The 20,117-nt window shown below is 55.2% G+C and overlaps 1 protein-coding gene across 1 annotated transcript in view; it reads left to right on the forward strand.

Moving 5' to 3' along the window:
* Nucleotides 1-15,942, forward strand: part of KCNJ4 (potassium inwardly rectifying channel subfamily J member 4) — a 28,187-nt gene extending 12,245 nt beyond the window's left edge. Inside the window, 9 exon segments of the mRNA XM_017861268.1 lie at nt 14,194-14,605; nt 14,608-14,729; nt 14,732-14,788; nt 14,791-14,882; nt 14,884-14,933; nt 14,936-14,962; nt 14,965-15,002; nt 15,004-15,030; nt 15,032-15,942. Of these exon segments, the coding sequence (XP_017716757.1) occupies nt 14,233-14,605; nt 14,608-14,729; nt 14,732-14,788; nt 14,791-14,882; nt 14,884-14,933; nt 14,936-14,962; nt 14,965-15,002; nt 15,004-15,030; nt 15,032-15,568 (1,323 nt within the window). The 5' untranslated portion in view covers nt 14,194-14,232 and the 3' untranslated portion in view covers nt 15,569-15,942.
* Nucleotides 15,943-20,117: the final 4,175 nt, after the last annotated feature.

Genomic DNA, 20,117 nt, shown 5'->3' on the forward strand with positions numbered 1-20,117 from the left:
TCTCCCAAAGCCACGCAGCCCATAGGTGAAGTGTTCTCAGACTTTCGGGGCCACAGTCCTTTTTGACAACCTTATGAATGCTATGACCATTCTCTGGAAAATATGCATGTGTACACATTAATTTTAAAACTCTTCATGTGCATTTCCCCACAGGTAATACATTCATACGGTTCTAAAATTCAAAAAGACACAAATGGGAATACAGTGACAGTTCTTCCTCCCACCCTGTCCCCAGCCACCTGCTTTCCCTCCCTGGAGCAGCCAATGTCACCAGCTTCCTGGGTCACCATCCACAGACAAGCAGAGACAAGCAAATATGTGTATCTATAAATTTCCTCTCTCTCCTTTTTTACACAAATGGTAGCTACTATACTCACCGCTCATCACTGTTGCCTTTTTTTGCTTAAAAATACATCTTGAAGACCTACATTGCTCCTCACAGAGCTCCCTCCTGGCTTTTTCTGTCTGTGTGCTGTGCCATTCGTGGATGGCCATTTGGGCCGCTTCCAAGCGGCGCCGCTGAAGGCAACGCTGCTCGTTCCCCACGTGTGAGTCTTGGGCTGGAGTCCCAGGAGGGCCCAGCAGGCGATACCACCCAGTGGCCTCCGCTGGATAAGCGAGGGAGTGGGGCTCGAACTCAGTCCTGACTGTTCCTCACTCCTCCCTGCTCCTGCGTCACTTCTTTAGGGGGCACCTGCTGGGCCCAGCCGAGCATCCCAGGGAAATCCTGTGTGTGTGTGTGTGTGTGTGTGTGTGTGTGTGTGTGGGGGGGACATTAGCCCCCATCCCCCAGGATTCTGGGAGACACCCCCCACCAGCCAGCAGCCCCAACTCCTGGAGTCTTGTTTGCTGACAGCTGAGGATGAGGCAATGGGATGGGGGAGCAGCAACCACCACCTCACCCCTACCCCCAGCCCCACCCAGACTGGAGTGCAAGAATGAGGGTCAGATGATGATCACACCTGGGCTGTGCCGAGGTCACCTCTGCTGCAACTTCTCTGACCCCCCGCCCAGCACAGCTCCCGGCCCCTCCCGAGCACCTCCCCTTCTGCCCGGCCCAGGAAGAGATTTCCCTCTTTCTGGCTGGGGAGGGAGGGAAGCCAAGTGGAGGAGGGACTTGTGGCTACCGCGCTCAGTCCTCAGGTGCTCCAGGCTGGGCAGGGCCTACCGGGCAACTCTGCTGAGAGCTCCCTCTCCTGGCTGTGAGCCAGCCTCCCTCCCCTGCTGCTCCTGCTCTCTGGCCGGTCCCCCTCATCCGCTCCTCAGCTTCTCTGCCATCTGTGGGGCTGCTGGGGCCAGGGCTGAGACCCTCTCTCCTTTTCCATGCCTTTGGCCCAGGCGGTCTTGCCCACCCTCACAACTCAACCTGTCACCAGCGTTCACCATCTCATGCACCCAGCTCTGCCCGCTCTCTCTCTGGAGACTCAGGATCTGACGTGGGGTAGACATCTGCATTTGGACGTTCAAAGCCACTGCACACTGTAAACCGTCGCTCCCAAAACCTGGCCCCGTTTCAGTCTTCCACCACTACTGGCCACTCTCGACAACCCCCTTCCGCCCCCAAACCCTGCGGACTCTTCACCCAGAATGCGTGTGTCCCAAATTCATCTCCTCTTGAGCTCCATGGCCGCCGTCCTGGTAGCTCCAAGCTACCATCATGGTCGTCTCACCAGCCCAACACACTTCATCACAGCGACTGGCGCTGTACTCTGGACAGTGCAGGCTTCAAAGGCCGGCTTAGACAAAGGCCAGGGTGCCGCTGGGATTATATTGGGAATGTTTATCTTTTATTTTTATTTATTATTATTATTATTATTATTTGAGATAGAGTCTCATTCTGTTGCCCAGGCTGGAGTGCAGTGGCGAGATCTTGGCTCATTGCAACCTCTGCCTCCTGGGTTCAAGCACTTCTCCTGCCTTAGCTTCCTGAGTAGCTGGGATTACAGGCAGGCGCCACCATGCCTGGCTAATTTTTGCATTTTCAGTAGAGATGGTGTTTTACCATGTTGGCCAGGCTGGTCTCGAATTCCTGACCTCAGGTGATTTACCCGCATCAGCCTCTCAAGGTGCTGGGATTACAGATGTGAGCCACCATGCCCAGCCCATTTTTTACGTTTTAGGGAAAATGTTTCACTATGTTGCTGAGGCTGATCTGAAACTCCTGGGCTCAGGCAATCCACCTGCCTCAGCCTCCCAAAGTGTTGGAATTACAGGCATGAGCCAATACACCTGGCTAGAAATGTTGTATTTCCTTTTTTTTTTTTTTTTTTTTTTTGAGACGGAGTCTCGCTCTGTCGCCCAGGCTGGAGTGCAGTGGCGCGATCTCAGCTCACTGCAAGCTCCGCCACCCGGGTTCACTCTATTCTTCTGCCTCAGCCTCTCAAGTAGCTGGGACTACAGGCACCCACCACCAGGCCCGACTAATTTTTTGTATTTTTTAGTAGAGACGGGGTTTCACTATGTTAGCCAGGATGGTCTCAATCTCTTGACCTTGTGATCCGCTCGTCTTGGCCTCCCAAAGTGCTGGGATTACAGGCATGAGCCACTGCGCCCACCCAGAATGTTGTATTTCTTAAGCCTGGTGGTAGATACACAAGGCTTTATTTTATTTTATTTTATTTTATTTATTTATTTGAGACGGAGTCTCACTCTGTCACCCAGGCTAGAGTGCAATGGCATGACCTTGGCTCACTGTAACCTCCGCCTCCTGGGTTTAAGCGATTCTCCTGCCTCAGCCTCCTGAGTAGTTGAGATTACAGATGCCCAGCACCATGCCTGGCTAGTTTTTGTATTTTTAGTAAAGATGGGATTTCACCATGTTGGCCAGGCTGGTCTCGATCTCCTGACCTCATGATCTGCCCGCCTCGGCCTCCCAAAGTGCTAGGATTGCACCTCACAGGTCCAAGCAATCTTCTCACCTCAGCCTCCTGAGTAGCTGGGACTATAGGCATGCACCACCACACTCAGCTAACTTACATTTTTTGTAGAGATGGGGTTTTACCATGTTGCCCAGCATGGTCTTGGATTCGTGGCCTCACGTGATCCTTCTGCCTCTGCCTCCCAAAGTGCTGGGACTATGGGTGTGAGCCACCATGCCTGGCCAAAAGGCTTTATTGTATTACTCCTTATTCCTATTTGTCTTAAATATTTCACATGGAAATTTAAAACCAGACCAGGCAAAGCCTGACAGCCTGCCAGCCCTGAGGGTGACATCCGCAGCCCTTGCCACCTCCTGCCTCTGTGGCCTCTTCCTAGTCCGCTCACTCCCAGGCTCACTTCACGGCCACAACTTGGCCTTCCTGCAGCTTCTCAACACCAAACTCAGACTTTTGGAACTCCTTTCCCTTTCCCTTTCTCTTTCCTTTCCCTTTCTTTTCCTTTCGTTTCCATCTTGCTCTGTCGCCAGGCTGGAGTGCACAGGTGCAATCTCGGCTCATTGCAGCCTCTGCCTCCAGGGTTCCAGCGATTCTTCTGCCTCAGCCTCCCAAATAGCTGGGAGTACAGACGCCCACCAGCACGCCCAGCTAATTTTGTGTATTTTTAGTAGAGACGGGGTTTCACTGTGTTAGCCAGGATGGTCTCGATCTCCTGACCTCATGATCCGCCCGCCTCAGCCTTCCAAAGTGCTGGCATTACAGGCATGAGCCACCGCACCTGGCCCCCTTCCTTCCTTCCTTCCTTCCTCCCTTCCTCCCTTCCTCCCTTCCTCCCTTCCTCCCTTCCTCCCTTCCTCCCTTCCTCCCTTCCTCCCTTCCTCCCTCCCTCCCTTCCTCCCTCCCTCCCTCCCTTCCTTTTCTTTTTTTGAGACAGTCTTGCTCTGTCACCCAGGCTGGAGTGTAGTGGCACGATCTCGACCTCCGCCTCCCAGATTCAAGCAATTCTCCTGCCTCAGCCTCCCAGGTAGCTGGGATTACAGCCACCACACCTGGCTGTTTTTTTTTTGTTGTTGTTGTTTTTGTTTTGTTTTTTTGTTTTTGTTTTGTTTTGTTTTGTTTTGTTTTTGAGACAGAATATGGCTCTGTAGCCCAGGCTGGAATGCAATGGCGTGATCTCGGCTCACTGCAACCTCCCCATCCCAGGTTCAAGCAATTCTCCTGCCTCAGCCTCCCTAGTACCTGGGACTACAGGCTCCTGCCACCATAGCCAGCTAATTTTTGTATTTTCAGTAGAGACAGGATTTCACCAAGTTGGCCAGGCTGGTCTCAAACTCCTGACCTCAGATGATCCACCCGCCTCAACCTCCCAAAGTGCTAGGAATACAGGCGTGAGCCACCATGCCCAGCCTAATTTTTGTATTTTTAGTAGAGACAGGATTTCACCATGTTGGCCAGGCTGGTCTGGAACTCTTGACCTCAAGTGATCTGCCCACCTCGGCCTCCCAAAGTGCTAGGATTACAGGCGTGAGCCACTGCACCCGACCTCCTGGAGTATTCTATGCCCCACTTTCACAAAGATATACAGTTCTCCTGACCGACTCCCACTTACTACCCAAGTCTTGGCTCTGCCACTTTCTCACAGAGGCCTTTGGAAATGCCCATCAAACCAGAGCCCCCCTCCTCTGTCTCACTCCATCTTGCACTTTTCCTTCAAACTGCTTAACGCCACGCACATCCAGCCACCTGGGGTGGCAAATGCCTGCCATCCAGTGTCTCTCACCAGCTCATCCATAAGCCGGCAGAGTCCAAGGCCTGCGTCTGGCCCACAGCTAGCATGCAGTCCATAGTAACTGAGTGGGAGCCCCAGCGGGGCAGTGGGGTGTTGAAGCCCCACCGGCCACCACTGAGGGAGCTGGGGAGCTGAGGTTGTTTTGGAAAAGAGAAACTTCAGGGATCCACTGACCTTCACATCCCTGTGGGGAAGATGGACACAGGTATTTGTGGAGGGTGGGAAGCTCTCCAGCAAGGGCAGAGGCCTGGCGTCAGCAGTTCAGCAAAGGGCGCGCCCATGGGTTGAAACAGGTGGCCTCTGGGTCCTCCAGCCCCCAGGGCCTGTGATTTGTCCCTGACAAAGGCCCCCTGGACATTCTGGGGAACTTGCTTGTCAGCCTGCTCCAAGTCGGGGGCATTGCTTGCTTGTTGCCGGCCAAGTGGTTGGGAGGGCCCGGTGGGGTGCAGAGTGGGAGGAATGAGCCCGTTCACCCCCCGCTGCTTCAAGCCCCTGTGGAACCCAAAGCTTGGTCTCCAGGATTTGGCTGGACCTGAAATCAGGAACCTGGGTCCTGGCTCCAACTTGCCCTGTGATCCAGTTTCTCCTTCCCCACAGGACTGACTTCACAGAACCTGGCACGTCGTAGGACTGGATGATTACTGGGTGGAAGCAAGCGTGTGACAGTATTTCTTCAAGAGGACAGTAGCATGCCTTGTTAGTGTGCTTGGATGCCATTGCCCAGGCCCACATCCTGGCTTTATCACTTATAAGCTGTGTGACCTTGGGCAAGTTGCTGAATCTCTCTGTGCCTTGCTTTTCTTACTTCTAAAACAGGGGTAATGATAATTTCCTCTGAGATCATTGTGAGGATGATAGGAATCGATCAGTGTAAAGCACAGAGTAAATGCGTGCTCAATGCTCAGATGCTCAGCCAGGATTTTTGCGATGTCAGAGGGTTGCCTGGTGAGGGAGGGGCTAGGTGTGCCACAGTATTTCCAGGTACGGAAGAAGGTGGGGAGGGAGACGACTTTCTTGAGTACCCACCATGTGGCATGCGTTTTTGGGACAGTCCACATCAGGCCCTGCAGGTAGGCACTGCGATGTTCCTTTCACCAATGGAGATACCGAGGCTCAGAGAATCCAGTGACCTGCTAGAACCCAGTGGGACTGAGCCTGGTTCCAGCCCAGCTCTGTGTGATCCGACGCTGCTGTTCTTGTCCACTTGCTCCCTAGTGCAGTAAATGAAGACAAACTGGGTAGGGCCCTGTGGATGAGGCCCAAGCGGGCTCTGGGATGCTGCATCTGAAATTCAGGGGAGGAAATCAAGAGGGAGCAATGTTCAGCCTTGAGTAAAATGCACCTTATCGATCACTTACTCTGGGCTGGGCACGTGGTGTGCATGATCCCATTTATCCTCATTACAGTCTTAGGAAGTCTGCTCTATTATTAGCTTCTCCTAAACATGGGGCATGCAGGGACTAGAGAGGTTAAGTGCCTCGCATAAGGTCACCTGGGCACAAAGTTGTTTGGAGGCTCCAGAGCTGAAGCCGCTGCATCAGGATGGGGGTTCCTGAGACTCATGAAGAGGAGGGAGTCAGGCCTCCCAGGACAGGGGACTGCAGGGCCTGCAGAGGGCAGTGGCAGGTGGGGACCCTGCCACAGTGTCTCCTGTGGCTCAGTCTGTCTTTGGCTTCCCTTACTCTTGGAGGGGTACAGCTCAAATTGCTGTGGCCCTGGGCTCTTGAGTTCTTTTCCACCCTGCAAAGCTCCACATGTTGGAGTGGAAAGCCCCTCCACTCCAATCAAATCAGACCTGAGGGCCTCAGCTGGAGTGGGGACAGACTCTGTGCTCCTCAGGGCTGGGAAATGGAACAGTGGTGTTAATTCTGTCTATTTCTTTCTTTCTTTTTTTTTTTTTTCTGAGACAGTCTTGCTCTGTTGCCCAGACTGGAGTGCAGTGGCACGATCTCAGCTCACTGCAGCCCCTGCCTCCTGGGTTCAAGTGATTTTCCTGCCTCAGCCTCCCAGGTAGCTGGGATTACAGGCACCCGCCGCCATGCCTGGCTAATTTTTTTTTTTTTTTTTATTGAGACGGAGTCTCGCTCTGGTCATCCCAGCTGCGAGTTCAGGTGGCGCTATCTCAGCTCACTGCAAGGCCTCCGCCTCCCGGTTCAGCCATTCTTTCTGCCTCAGCCCTCGCCGCAGTAGCTGGACTACAGGTGCCCACCACCAACACCGGCAGCAGTTTTGGTATATTTAGTAGAGACGGGGGTTTTCACTGTGTTCGCCAGGGATGGGTCTCAATCTCCTGACCTCGGTGATCCGCCCATCTCGCCTCCCAAAGTGGCTGAGATTACAGGCTTGAGCCACCTGCCGCCGGATCGATTTTGTATTTTAGTGACACGGGGTTTCACCATGAGTGGCCAGGCTGGTTCAAACTTCCTGAACCTCAGGTGATTCCACCCGCCTTGGCCTCCAAAGTGCTTAGGATACAGGTGTAGCCACTGTGCCCAAGCCAATTTGTTATTCCTTCCAGGGAAATCCTCCACCCTTCAGGGACCCGTCCTGTTTGTGCGCTTGAGTACGCTCCTGGGCTGGTGTCCCCTGACCCTCCATGCCCTGTGCTCGCCTCCCTTGGTGGGATGGTTTGCTGGAGAGCCGGCCTCCCCCTCTAGGGCCCGCTCAGGGATGGCTGGGGCTAAGGAGACTCAGGAGCGCCCCCCATCTGTCACCTGACTCCAAGCTCTGTCTGAGTGCCTTGTTTTTTGTTTTTTTGTTTTTTTGAGACGGAGTCTCGCTCTGTCGCCCAGGCTGGAGTGCAGTGGCCAGATCTCGGCTCACTGCAAGCTCCGCCTCTCGGGCTCCTGCCATTCTCCTGCCTCAGCCTCCCGAGTAGCTGGGACTACAGGTGCCGCCACCTCGCCCGGCCAGTTTTTTTGTATTTTTTTTAGTAGAGACGGGGTTTCCCCGTGTTAGCCAGGATAGTCTCGATCTCCTGACCTCATGATCCGCCCGTCTCAGCCTCCCAAAGTGCTGGGATTACAGGCTTGAGCCACCGCGCCCGGCCTGAGTGCCTTGTTTTGTACACTTTCCCATCTCTCCTGCCAGGGAGCCATGATGGTCCCCCCATCTCGCAGACAGAGGGAAGGAACTTCTGACCAGAGCATGTTAGTGGTGGAGTCAGGAGTGGAAGGGGTTCCCCGGCTCCCGGTGCAGCATTCTCGGTCATCAGCAGCTGCATCTTTGTCATCACTGTTATCAACATTAGTTTTTGCACTTTACCTGCAATGTAATAATGCATGGTGGTTGTCATGTTCACAAGGCAGTGGCCTGATGAGGAAGGTACCAGTATTGTCATCTCCAGTTTGCAGATGAGAAAACTGAGGTTCAAAGAGGATATGCTTGGATGTGACAGAGCTGAGACTGAGAGCCAGGTCTTGCCACCCCAAACATGTGGGTTTAACCAGCACATTTTTTCATATCGAACAGAGGCCAAGTGCTGCAGATAGACAGTAAGGCCTGAGGGCTCAGAGCAGCAGGGTCAGAGAGCCTCAGGGGCTCAGGGTAGGTCTGGAGGGATGGGGAGAGCCTGGGGGTCCCTGGTTAAGCCGGGTGATATGGCAGGAGAAGGGGTCCCAAAGCCAGAGGCTGGGGACCAGGGTGAGCCAAGGACCTGGAACCAGTCTGACTCAAGTTAGATTTCCAGCTTTGTCACTGCTGCTGTGTGGCCCCCAAGCTCAGCATCATCCCCCATCCCCCTGGCATCTCTGTAGCCTGCAATTCTTCAGCTGGGGAGGAGAAATAACAACCCTTCTTGTTACTGTGGTAGGTGATTAATAAATACTTGTTAAATACACAAAGGATACAGTGATGCTTCAGTGAGAGAGAGGAGGCAGCGCCTGGCATGGAGTTGGCAGAAATTCCCTGAGAGGGGCTGGAGAGAGAGGATGGCTGGTTCCTCAGGTTGAGCCCTGTGACCTCGGGCAAGTCACATCACCTCCCTGGTTGTCTCACCCAGTAACAGTCACCTAGAAGTCTGGCGGTGGGATGACATGAGATGCACGACAGCCCGGAAGGCTGGCACTGGCCACTGCTCCCCAGGCGTGAGCTCCCCGCTGCTGTCTAAAGGAGCAGAGTTTCAGGCAGGGCTGGAGCTGCTGCCTGGCTCTGGCAGGGCCTGGCGGAGGTGCCCTTGCAACGGCCACCATGTTTCTGGTCCGTGGCACGGGTTTGCTCTCGAAGCCTTCCAGGTGCTGGGACCTGCCGAGGCTGCTGCAAGCTGATCAGGGTTTCTTTTCCAAAGGGGGTTGTGGGCAAGGACAGATAAGTTCGTGTCCTAAAATTGTCGGGAAAACCTAAAAGTTGACAGGGTTGGGGTGGTCTTCCTGCCTCCTCTGGACCCCCAGGAGGCAGAGTCTCCAGCCCCTCCCTAATTCCTCAGGATGGGGCAGAATGGCTGGTATCAGTGGTGAGGCCTGAACTTCCTTCCACAGTTGTTGACTTACTGTGCCACCTTGGACACGGTGCCATGCCCTGTTCTTGGCCTTAGTTTCCCCAGCTGGCTAATGAAGTCTGGACTAGAGACTTGCAGATTTTGGATGTTTACAGCACAGTAAAATTAAAAGAAAGCCAGATGCAGTGGCTGATGCCTGTGATCCCAGCATTTTGGGAGGCTGAGGCAGGAGGATAGCTTGAGGCCAGGAGTTTGAGACCAGCCTAGAAAACATAGTAAGACCCTGTCTCTATAAAAAATAGTAACAATCGCCGGGCGCAGTGACTCACACCTGTAATCCCAGCCCTTTGGGAGGCCGGGGCAGGCGGATCACGAGGTCAGGAGATCGAGACCATCCTGGCTAACATGGTGAAACTCTATCTCCACTAAAAATAAAAAAAATCGGCCGGGCGCGGTGGCTCAAGCCTGTAATCCCAGCACTTTGGGAGGCCGAGACGGGCGGATCACGAGGTCAGGAGATCGAGACCATCCTGGCTAACACAGAGAAACCCCGTTTCTACTGAAAAATACAAAAAAAAATACAAAATACAAAAATACAAAAATACAAAAAAAACAAAAAACTAGCCGGGCGACGTGGCGGGCGCCTGTAGTCCCAGCTACTCGGGAGGCTGAGGCAGGAGAATGGCGTAAACCCGGGAGGCGGTGCTTGCAGTGAGCTGAGATCCGGCCACTGCACTCCAGCCTGGGCGACAGAGCCAGACTCCGTCTCAAAAATAAAATAAAATAAAATAAAAAATAAAAAAATCAGCCGGGTGTGGTGGCGGGCAACTGTGGTCCCAGCTACTCGGGAGAGCAAGACAGGAGAATGGCATGAACCTGGGAGGCAGAGGTTGCAGTGAGCCGAGATCACGCCACTGCACTCCAGCTTGGGTGACAGAGTTTCACCAAGTTGGCCAGGCTGGTCTTTAACTCCTGGCCTCAAGGGATCTGCCCAGCCTCCCAAAGTGCTGGGATTACAGGCGCGAGTCACCACGCTCAGCAGGGCTCTTTTTTATAAAAACATCTCTAGTCAGAGGAGGATGGTACTGAATTGTCAAGACCTTTTGACCCTCTCCTGCCATCGTCAGCCTTCCCCAGGAAGCCCCATGTGACAAGGAAGAGAAAACCTGGCCATCTCCTGGTGGTTGTCACATGAGAACACAATGCCCAGCTCATACCCTTCACTTTTTGGCCAGGCCTTGCACAGGTCAGCCTCGAATTAGCAGCGGAACCTCTCTCTCCTGCTAAAATGGCCTGTGGTGGCAGCAGCGTGCACTTATTTGAGCGAGTCACTGCAGACCAAGGGTTTTCAGGGGGATGGGTGTCACAGGGGCTGCTGCATGGGGAAGGGTGCCGAGTCTGAGGAGTGCCAGGGAAGCAGCTTTCCTGCTAAGCTCCAGGATGTGCTGGGGGCACTGGGAACCCAAGACAGGACCCAGCACATAGCAAGGGCTCGGGATACCTGCCGTAAGCTGTCCGGGAGGTGCCAGGGTGAGGGGTAAACTATGTCCCTATCAGGCTGCACTGTGGAGCCCAGTGGGCTGGGAGGGGCTGGGGAGTGAGTGTTGCCGTTGGGGCTGGGGATTGTGGAAGCTCAGGGTTGACCCTGGGCACTCGCTAATGGGGAGGCGTGGACACTGCTGGCGAGGGGACGCCCAATCTCTGTAGCCATCAGGGGATAGGCTCCCTTAACCCCAAGGCCCCTCCCAGAGGTGGGGAAGTCCATAAAGACATCTCGTCTGCAGCACCAGGTGAACTCGCCAGGTCAGGAGCCACTCCCACCGGGCAGAGAACCAGGGATCCCCTGGAACCCTGGGCTTGTGTTTGGCCTTGGGCAGGGGCCCCTACCCTCTCTGGAACTCAGTGACCTCACCTGTTGAAGGCCTGGGCCGCCATACCCTGTCCCCTCTGCCTCTATCCTGCACACCTGTGGATGGTGGTCCAGTTTGGACTGGCTGGTTTCTTCCCTTCCCTTGCCCCAAAACCCACCCCAGACCCCTCCAGGGAGGAAGTGGATGAGGAACTCTGGGGTGGGGGTGAGGCCTTGTTCAGGGCTGGCCCACCTGGCCCCACTCTGGGACTCTTAGCAAGTCCTTCCTTTCTCTGGATTTCCTTGGCCTCAGACATAAAATGAGGGTCCTGAACTCGGTGACCCTATGCTTCTCCTGTCCTGACAGTCTGCGGTGCTCCTGGAGCCATTTGAGGCAGTGGGACAGAACAGGGGGAATATGTTTAGCAAAGAAAGTCCTCCCTGAAAACTCTATTTATAGAGCAGAAGGTGTGCCTGTTCCCAGAACCCCAAGGTTTCCCCCGGAGCCCTGGCTGCTGGGATGCTGCGGGAGGGGGCAAAGAGGGTCTGGACCTCCCAGCTCTGAAAGGCCAGCCTCGCATTACAGGCCATGCCTGCATGACCTGTTAGGTCTCCAGCATGATATCTCATTGGCTCATTTTCTCTTTTTTTTTTGAGGCAGAGCCTCACTTTGTTGCCCAGGCTGGAGTGCAGTGGCACGATCTTGGCTCACTGCAACCTACGCCTCCCAGGTTCAAGCGATCCTCCTGCCTCAACCCTCCTAGTAGCTGGGATTACAGGCATACACCACCATGCCTGGCCTAATTTGTGTTTTTTTTTTTTTTTTTTTTTTTTTTGAGATGGAGTCTCACTCTGTCGCCCAGGCTGGAGCGCAGTGGCCGGATCTCAGCTCACTGCAAGCTCCACCTGCCGGGTTTATGCCATTCTCCTGCCTCAGCCTCCTGAGTAGCTGGGACTACAGGCGCCCGCCACCACACTCGGCTAGTTTTTTGTATTTTTTAGTAGAGACGGGGTTTCTCCGTGTTAGCCAGGATGGTCTCCATCTCCTGACCTCGTGATCGGCCCGTCTCAGCCTCCCAAAGTGCTGAGATTACAGGCGTGAACCACCGCGCCCGGCCCTGATTTGTGTATTTTTATAGAGACAAGGTTTCTCCATGTTGGTCAGGCTGGTCTGAAACTCCCAACCTCAGGTGATTCACCTACGTCAGCCTCCCAAAGTGCTGGGATTACAGGCGTGAGCCACCGTGCCCGGCCAGCCCCATTTTCAAGATGAGGAAACTGAGTTTCAGAGTAGTCAGTAGTTCGCCCAAGTCACACAGTGGATCTAGGACTTCAACCCAGGACTGTAGGAGCCAGGGAGCTCTTTGGAAACAAGGGGAATAGGGAGAAGAACTCGGAGTGGGGTGGGTGACCGCGGGGGAGGAGGTGGGGGCAGGGCTCACTCTCCCTGGGCCCGGAGAGGGAGTTTCTCTTGGGAAGAGGCAGGCTCTGAGGCTGTTGATCTCTAAATTATAGCGTTGGCGCGTACCGGTTGCTGCAGCAACCGAGTTGTCCTGAACCGGGGAAGTGTATAAACATTGCCACAGATGCACAATTAGATCAGGAAGAAGAATAGAACAGAAAATAGAAACTTCCAGCCTTATGTAATTCTGGGCCAAAATGTTATTGGGAACCCAGGCCCAGTCCTGGCCCTGCCAGCTGCTGGGGCCAGGGTAGCACCATGTCTTCCCTGGGGACCCAGTGGCAGGGAGGGGTGGAGAGAGTGTCTGTCCTCTACGGCCCGAGGCACATCCCGCCACCCAGTGGGGTGAGGGGCCTCTTCTGCTACAACAGCTGGGGATGCTTGACAGGCAAATCCTGCCTGTCACCAGCTCCTGGGAAGTGTGGGAAGGCAGGCAGGAGGGTGATGGCTTTACCCCAGCACCTGCTGTCCCCGTAGGTCCCATGAGGTAGGGAGTTTTGGTGCCCATGTTACAGGTGAAGACATGGAAGCTTGGAGAGGTGAACTGAGTGTGTCCTCCCCTCCCACTCGTGTCTCCCCGCCATCAACTCATTCATGTTGGTGCCACGCAAGTTTGTACCCACTGCCAGCTTTGTGGCTGGCAGGCGGCTTTCCCTCTCTGAGCCACCCGGGACGTGGGAATAGCGATGTCTACAGAGGAGTCAAAGCTGGGGGCTCCCCCTTCCTCCACTGGGCACTGGGCAGGAATTTGGGCTCAAGGACTCAAAGCAGCACTGGGAGAGAAGAGTCTAAGAAAGTAGCTCAGACCCAGGTGGGGCTGCAGGTTCCAGTAGAACTTTCTTTTTCTTTTTCTTTTTTCTTTTTTTCTTTTTTTGACATGGGGTCTTGCTCTGTGGCCCAGGCTGGAGTTCAGTGGGATGATCACAACTCACTGCAGCCTTGACCCCCTGGGCTCAATAGATCCTCCTGCCTTAGCCTCCCAAGTAGCTGATGCCACAGGCATGCACCACCATGCCTGGCTATTTTTCTTATTTTTTGTAGAGATGGGGTCTCACTCTGTTGCCCACGCTGGTCTCAAACTCCTGGCACAAACGATCCTTGCATCTCGGCCTCCCAAAATGCTGAGATCACAGGCATGAGCCCCTGTGTCCGGCCAGAAATTTCTCAGTGGTAGAACTCTCCTATATGTCTTCTCCGTCCAGTGTGGTGTGGCGGCCGTTGACCACATGTGGCTCCTGATCACTTAAAATGTGGCTCATGCAAGGAAGGAGCTGTAGTTAGTATTTTATTTAGTTTTAATTGTAAAGAGCCACAGGTGGCCAGTGTCTATCGTACAGGAGGTTGTCCAGCCCCCGAGAAGCCCAAAAGTCCATAGATGGAATCCAGGGAGGGGAGCGGGCCCAGAGCCTCCATGGCTCCCTATGCTCAGGGCAAGCAGGACAGAGGGGCAGGGAGGAACCAAGATGGGCCTTAGGAAGCTTCCAGAACAGTGAGCATAGGAGGGCCGGAGGGGCAGTGTTGAGGGGTAGGGACTAGGACCTTGTGGCTTTAGCTTCCTGGTCTGTGGACCCCTATCTCTAAGCTGGGCCGGACTCAGGGGCACTGGCTCAGACTTTGTCATCAGAACCCCCTCCGCTGCCACCCTCTGCCTGCTGGGGCAGAGGAAGTCTCAGGTCCTGGTCCAGGCTCACCTGCTTCTGAGAGTCTGGGGGCTGAGTCTGGGTGGCCCTGAGGAGGCCCCTTGCTCCCCAGCATCTCACCTGTCTGGCTTCTCCTCCGCAGGCCCTGCGTCTTCCCAGGTGACCACGCCGGCTTCAGGACATGCACGGACACAGCCGCAACGGCCAGGCCCACGTGCCCCGGCGGAAACGCCGCAACCGCTTTGTCAAGAAAAACGGCCAATGCAATGTGTACTTCGCCAACCTGAGCAACAAGTCGCAGCGCTACATGGCGGACATCTTCACCACCTGCGTGGACACGCGCTGGCGCTACATGCTCATGATCTTCTCCGCGGCCTTCCTTGTCTCCTGGCTCTTTTTCGGCCTCCTCTTCTGGTGTATCGCCTTCTTCCACGGTGACCTGGAGGCCAGCCCAGGGGTGCCCGCGGCGGGGGGGCCGGCGGCGGGCGGCGGCGGGGCAGCGCCCGGCGACCCCAAGCCCTGGCATCATGCACGTGAACGCTTCCTGGGTGCCTTCTGTTCTCCGTGGAGAGCATGACAACCATCGGCTACGGGTTCGGTGCGTGACGGAGGAGTGCCCCGCTGGCGGTCATCGCTGTTGGTGGTCCAGCCATCGTGGGCTGCCGTCATCGGACGTTCTCTGTATCATCGGCACCATCATGGCCAAGAGGCGCGGCCCAAGGAAGCGGCACCAGACCAGCTGCTGTTCAGCCACCACGCGGTCATCTCGGTGCGCGACGGCAAGCTCGTAGCCTCAGTGGGCGTGGGCAACCTACGCAAGAGCCACATTGTGGGACCACGTGCGGGCCCAGATCATTCAAGCCCTACATGACCAGGGAGGCGAGACCTGCCCCTGGACCAGCGGGACCTCAACTGGGCTATGACATCGGCCTGGACCGCGATGCGTTCCTGGGTGTCGCCCACGGTCATCATTGTCCACGGAGATCGACGAGGACAGCCCGCTCTATGCATGGCAGGAGAGCTGGAGTCGAGATTCGGAAGATCGTGGTCATCCCATGGTGGAGGCCACGGCCATGACCACCCAGGCCCGCAGCTCCTACCTGGCCAGCGAGATCCTGTGGGGCCACCGCTTTGAGCCCGTGGTCTTCGAGGAGAAGAGCCACTACAAGGTAGACTACTCGCGTTTTCACAAGACCTACGAGGTGGCCGGCACGCCCTGCTGCTCGGCCCGGGAGCTGCAGGAGAGTAAGATCACCGTGCTGCCCGCTCCGCCGCCCCCTCCCAGTGCCTTCTGCTACGAGAACGAGCTGGCCCTCATGAGCCAGGAGGAAGAGGAGATGGAGGAGGAGGCGGCTGCGGCGGCCGCGGTGGCCGCAGGCCTGGGCCTGGAGGCCGGCTCCAAGGAGGAGGCGGGCATCATCCGGATGCTGGAGTTCGGCAGCCACCTGGACCTGGAGCGCATGCAGGCTTCCCTCCCGCTGGACAACATCTCCTACCGCAGGGAATCTGCCATCTGACCTCCAGGCCCGGCCCTCACCACTGCCCACAAGAGCCTCTGCCGGGGGTAGGATGCCAGGACACCCCCTCCCACACTCAGGACAGAGCCAACCCTGGCTCCGTGGACCTTCTGGAGGAAGGTGGGGTTTCAAAGACTGGGGACCCCTTCCTCCTGACTCCAGCACCCAGGCCTGGGAAGAGCTCGGCCCAATCAGCCTGGGTTCCCCCAGCGCCTGCTCCTGGTGGCTCTGGGTCCCCGGATCCACCACCCTTCCCCCACTGACTCTTCAAGGACGTGCCCTCTTTGCTCTCAGAACCTTGGGGAAGGTGACTGGACTGCTGGGTGGGAGACATCTCGGGATTTCAGGGTGGGCAGGGGGTTAGTTTGGGGAGGGGGGTGCGTTTCTTTTGCATGACTGTGGCCTGTTGCTCATGACTTTCTTTTGTAAATATCTATAAATGGAGACAGATGGAGACACCAAATTCACCTTCTGCTGTTTTTACCTGCCAGACAAGGAGATATGGTCCCTCTCTGTGCACCACTCCCCACCCTGCCCATCAAGCCTAGCCCCTTCCCCTGCCCAGCTGGCTGGCCCCTTGAGGCCCTCAAAGCCAGCCACCTTGGCCCTTGGATGGTGTTGAGTTTGGGTGCAGAGGAGGGACTCTGAGGGGTGGGATGAGGGACCACCATCCCACCTCCCTGCAGTCCCTCCGGCCCCAGAGCCCAGCCCAGACTGACAATAGAGTTTGTAACTATATATATATATATATATATTTGAGACGGAGTTTGTAACTATATATATATATATATATATACACATTTGAGACGGAGTTTCGCTCTCATTACCCAGGCTGGAGTGCAATGGAGCAATCTCGGCTCACTGCAACCTCCGCCTCCTGGCTTCAAGTGATTTTCCTGCCTCAGCCTCCTGAGTAGCTGAGATTACAGGCATGAGCCACCACACTCAGCTAATTTTTGTATTTTTAATAAAGATGGGTTTCACCATGTTGGCCAGGCTGGTCTCGAACTCCTGACCTCAGGTGATCCACCTGCCTTGGCCTCCCAAAGTGTTAGGATTACAAGCGTGAGTCACCACACCCGGCCCTAACTATATATTTTTAATAAAGTATATCATCCATTGGGGTTGGCTGGTTGAAGATGGAGGGGTGAGGAGAGACAGTGAGCAAGCACACATGTAATTGTGCCTGTATGTCATGTGTGTGCCTGTGTGTCATGTGTGTGCCTGTGTAGTATGTGTGCCTGTATGTGCCTGTGTGTCGTGTGTGCCTCTGTAGTATGTGTGCCTGTGTGTTAGGCGTGTGCCTGTGTGTGTCATGTGTGTGCCTGTGTTAGGTGTGTGCCTATGTGTGTCATCTGTGTGCCTGTGTTATGTGTGTGCCTGTGTAGTATGTGTGCCTGCATGTGTCTGTGTCACGTGTGTGCCTGTGTAGTATGTGTGCCTGTGTGTTAGGCGTGTGCCTGTCATGTGTGTGCCTGTGTGTGTCGTGTGTGTGCCTGTGTGTTATGTGTGTGCCTGTGTGGTATGTGTGCCTGTATGTGCCTGTGTGTTACATGTGTGCCTTTGTAGTATGTGTGCCTTTATGTGTCTGTGTGTTAAGCGTGTGCCTGTGTGTGTCATGTGTGTGCCTGTGTGTTATGTGTGTGTCTGTGCAGTATGTGTGCCTGTATGTGCCTGTGCAGTATGTGTGCCTGTATGTGCCTGTGTGTTACATGTGTGCCTTTGTAGTATGTGTGCCTTTATGTGTCTGTGTGTTAAGCGTGTGCCTGTGTGTGTCATGTGTGTGCCTGTGTGTTATGTGTGTGTCTGTGCAGTATGTGTGCCTGTATGTGCCTGTGCAGTATGTGTGCCTGTATGTGCCTGTGTGTTATGTGTGTGCCTGTGTAGTATGTGTGCCTGTGTGTCAGGTGTGTGCCTGTGTAGTATGTGTGCCTGTGTGTCATGTGTGCCCATGTGTGCCATGTGTGTGCCTGTGTGTTAGGTGTGTGCCTGTGTAGTATGTATGCCTGTGTGTCATGTGTGTGCCTGCATGTGCCTGTGTGTTAGGTATGTGCCTGTGTAGTATGTGTGCCTGTGTAGTATGTGTGCCTGCATGTGTCTGTGTATGTGGCCCTTTCTGAGTGACTGACCCTTGGAGGGAACTTTATCACCTGCCATTCTCCTTCCTGCGAGTCAATAGAAGGATCTGGAGTTGGCATCAAAGAACCAAAAGCTTTGATGTCAGAGCTTTGTTACCTAGTAGCTGTGTGACTGTCAGTTCTTGGCCTCAGTTTCATCTTCTGCAGAACAGGATTAACCATCCCTCCCGCCTGCAATAATGGGCAGGATAGCCCTGTGTGGATGTCAGCCAACCCTTCCTAACTCAGGTGGAAGTAGGAAGGGCCCACCCGATCCACACCTCCCTACATATATGCAGATCCATACACCGCTGGTAGAGCTGGTGGCAGGACACTGATGGGAAGGGCCTAGGGTCCGGGAAACCTGGTCACAGACTTGACCAAGACAGGCTTGGTCTCTGCTCTCTGTCGGACCTTGGGTAAGTCCCTTCCCTTCTCTGGCTTCGGTTAGCCTATGCTATGTAACCAGTCAGCGCAAAACGGAGAGCAATGATGCATCCTCTGTTAGGGTCCTGTGGGTGGGCTGGGGTTCCTAGCTGATTTCTCCTGGGCTCACCTGGCAGCTGTGCTCAGCTGGACCGTCAGTGGGCCTGGGAGACCCCCGAAGAACATGTCGGCAGCTGGTCTGATTGCTTTCTGGGGGGCTTTGGTTCTCCTCCAATAGGCTACATCACATTCCTTCATGGCGACTCCGGGCAGCAACCTAAGAGGGTGAAGGTAGAAGCTGCAAGGTTTCTGGAGGCCTAGCCTTGAACTTGGATAACCACTTCCACTGCAGTCTATCGGGCAGAGTCCAGGTCACGAGGCCAGCCTAGATTCAAAGGGTGGGAAATTAGACTCTACCTTTTGAGAAGGAGGCAAAGTCACATGGCCAAGGACATGCCGAGCAGGAGGGAGCTGTGGCCATAGTTGGTCATCTGTCCCAGAGCCTTGGAGTTTGAGGGTTCCTCCCACCCGACCTCTATTCTACAGGCCGACTGTGCTCCTCGGGCTGTAAGGAAGAAGAAGGCACCCTTCTGGGTCCCAGGGATCTTCCACACAAAGGTACCAGCTGCCTCGAGAAACAGGGAACCAGTTGGCAAGCTTGCCTTGTGAATGACCACATCTCACCAGCCCCGGCAGTATAGCTGCCGTGTGGGTGAATCACTGTGCACCACGTATGCTGTGCTGCTGCAGAAGGAAACTGGAGACCTCTTTCCTGGAGACGGAGCCTCGTTCGGGATCCAAGCCTCCCAATAGATAACTCATAATGTCTCTGATTTGCATAACACCTTTCACGTCCTTGGGTTCATTGAACTCTTACGAAATTCCAAGAGGAAGCCAGGACAAGGATTATGGCCTCCTTTTACCGATGAGGAAATAAATGGTGGCCCAGAGAACCAGGGGACTGGCTGGAAACAAAGTGAGGAGAGTCAGAGGCCCGGGACCCTGCTTCTCCTTCACTCCATCCTCTCCCAGGTGGGGCTCAATGAGGGGAGGGGCTGCTTCCTTTCCTCTTCTGCCCTCTCTCAGATTTCCCAGAGTGCACCTGGGGTCTTTGGGGGCCCCCTGAAGAGCCTGTGGGGGCTGCTCAGCAAGAAAGAAATTCAGTGGCGCATCTGCCCACATTCTGGAAGGACTCCTGGTCCTCTTCTGTCAGCTGAGTACCCCAGGTTCTCACTCCTGACCCTGGAGGCTCATGAGAGATGTCCCTCTATCCAGCTCCGCAGGCCCTGGGTGGGTCTCGCCAGGTCTCCACAGTCCTCCCTCCGCATCCCCAGGATGCCATGGCTCCCTGGGCTACGAGCAGTAACTGAAGAGGACTCAGGCTCAGGTGCTCCCAGACTCAGAAGCCTCCACCTGGAGCATGTCTTAGGGTATGTCCACCCTCCTCTAAGATATGCGAGAGGCCTGGACGCAGGGTGAGGAAGGGGTACACGTGGGGTTACCTCAAAGAGGGCCCGTCATCCACCATCCAGAGCAACATGGGGCGTTCCAAGGTCCCTCCAGGCCCTTCACCAGCTTGCGGCTTGCTCATATGCTTGTGGTAGTTGCTCTTTTGGGAGGGGCCTGGTCTCTCTGGTCACCTGCAAGGTGACCTGTGGCAGGGTCACACAGAAGAGGCAAGTGAAAGCCCAAAGCCAGGACTTCTGGAGTGCCAAAGGTCAGCTCCAGTGTGGGCACTGGGGGAGAGGGCCATGAGGTGCCGAGAGCCCGCAGCTGCAGGGAGGCTCCCAGGCCTGGCTGCGCTGCAAACTCCTGCTGGCTCAGCTCTGCTTGAGGCTGACTCACCTTCCCTCTCCCACCTGTTCCCCTTTCACAGCCCTCCCACCTGCCTCCCTCCTCCTGCGGCTCCTCTGATCTCTCACTCCACTCCGGCTCCTGCGGCACTGACATGGGGGGATTGCTGCGTCTGGGGGTGTAAGAACCTTAGATGTCACGGAGTCTAGAAT

This window comes from Rhinopithecus bieti, unplaced genomic scaffold, assembly GCF_001698545.2.
Source record: "Rhinopithecus bieti isolate Rb0 unplaced genomic scaffold, ASM169854v2 scaffold_56975, whole genome shotgun sequence".
Classification (NCBI taxonomy): Eukaryota; Metazoa; Chordata; class Mammalia; order Primates; family Cercopithecidae; genus Rhinopithecus; species Rhinopithecus bieti.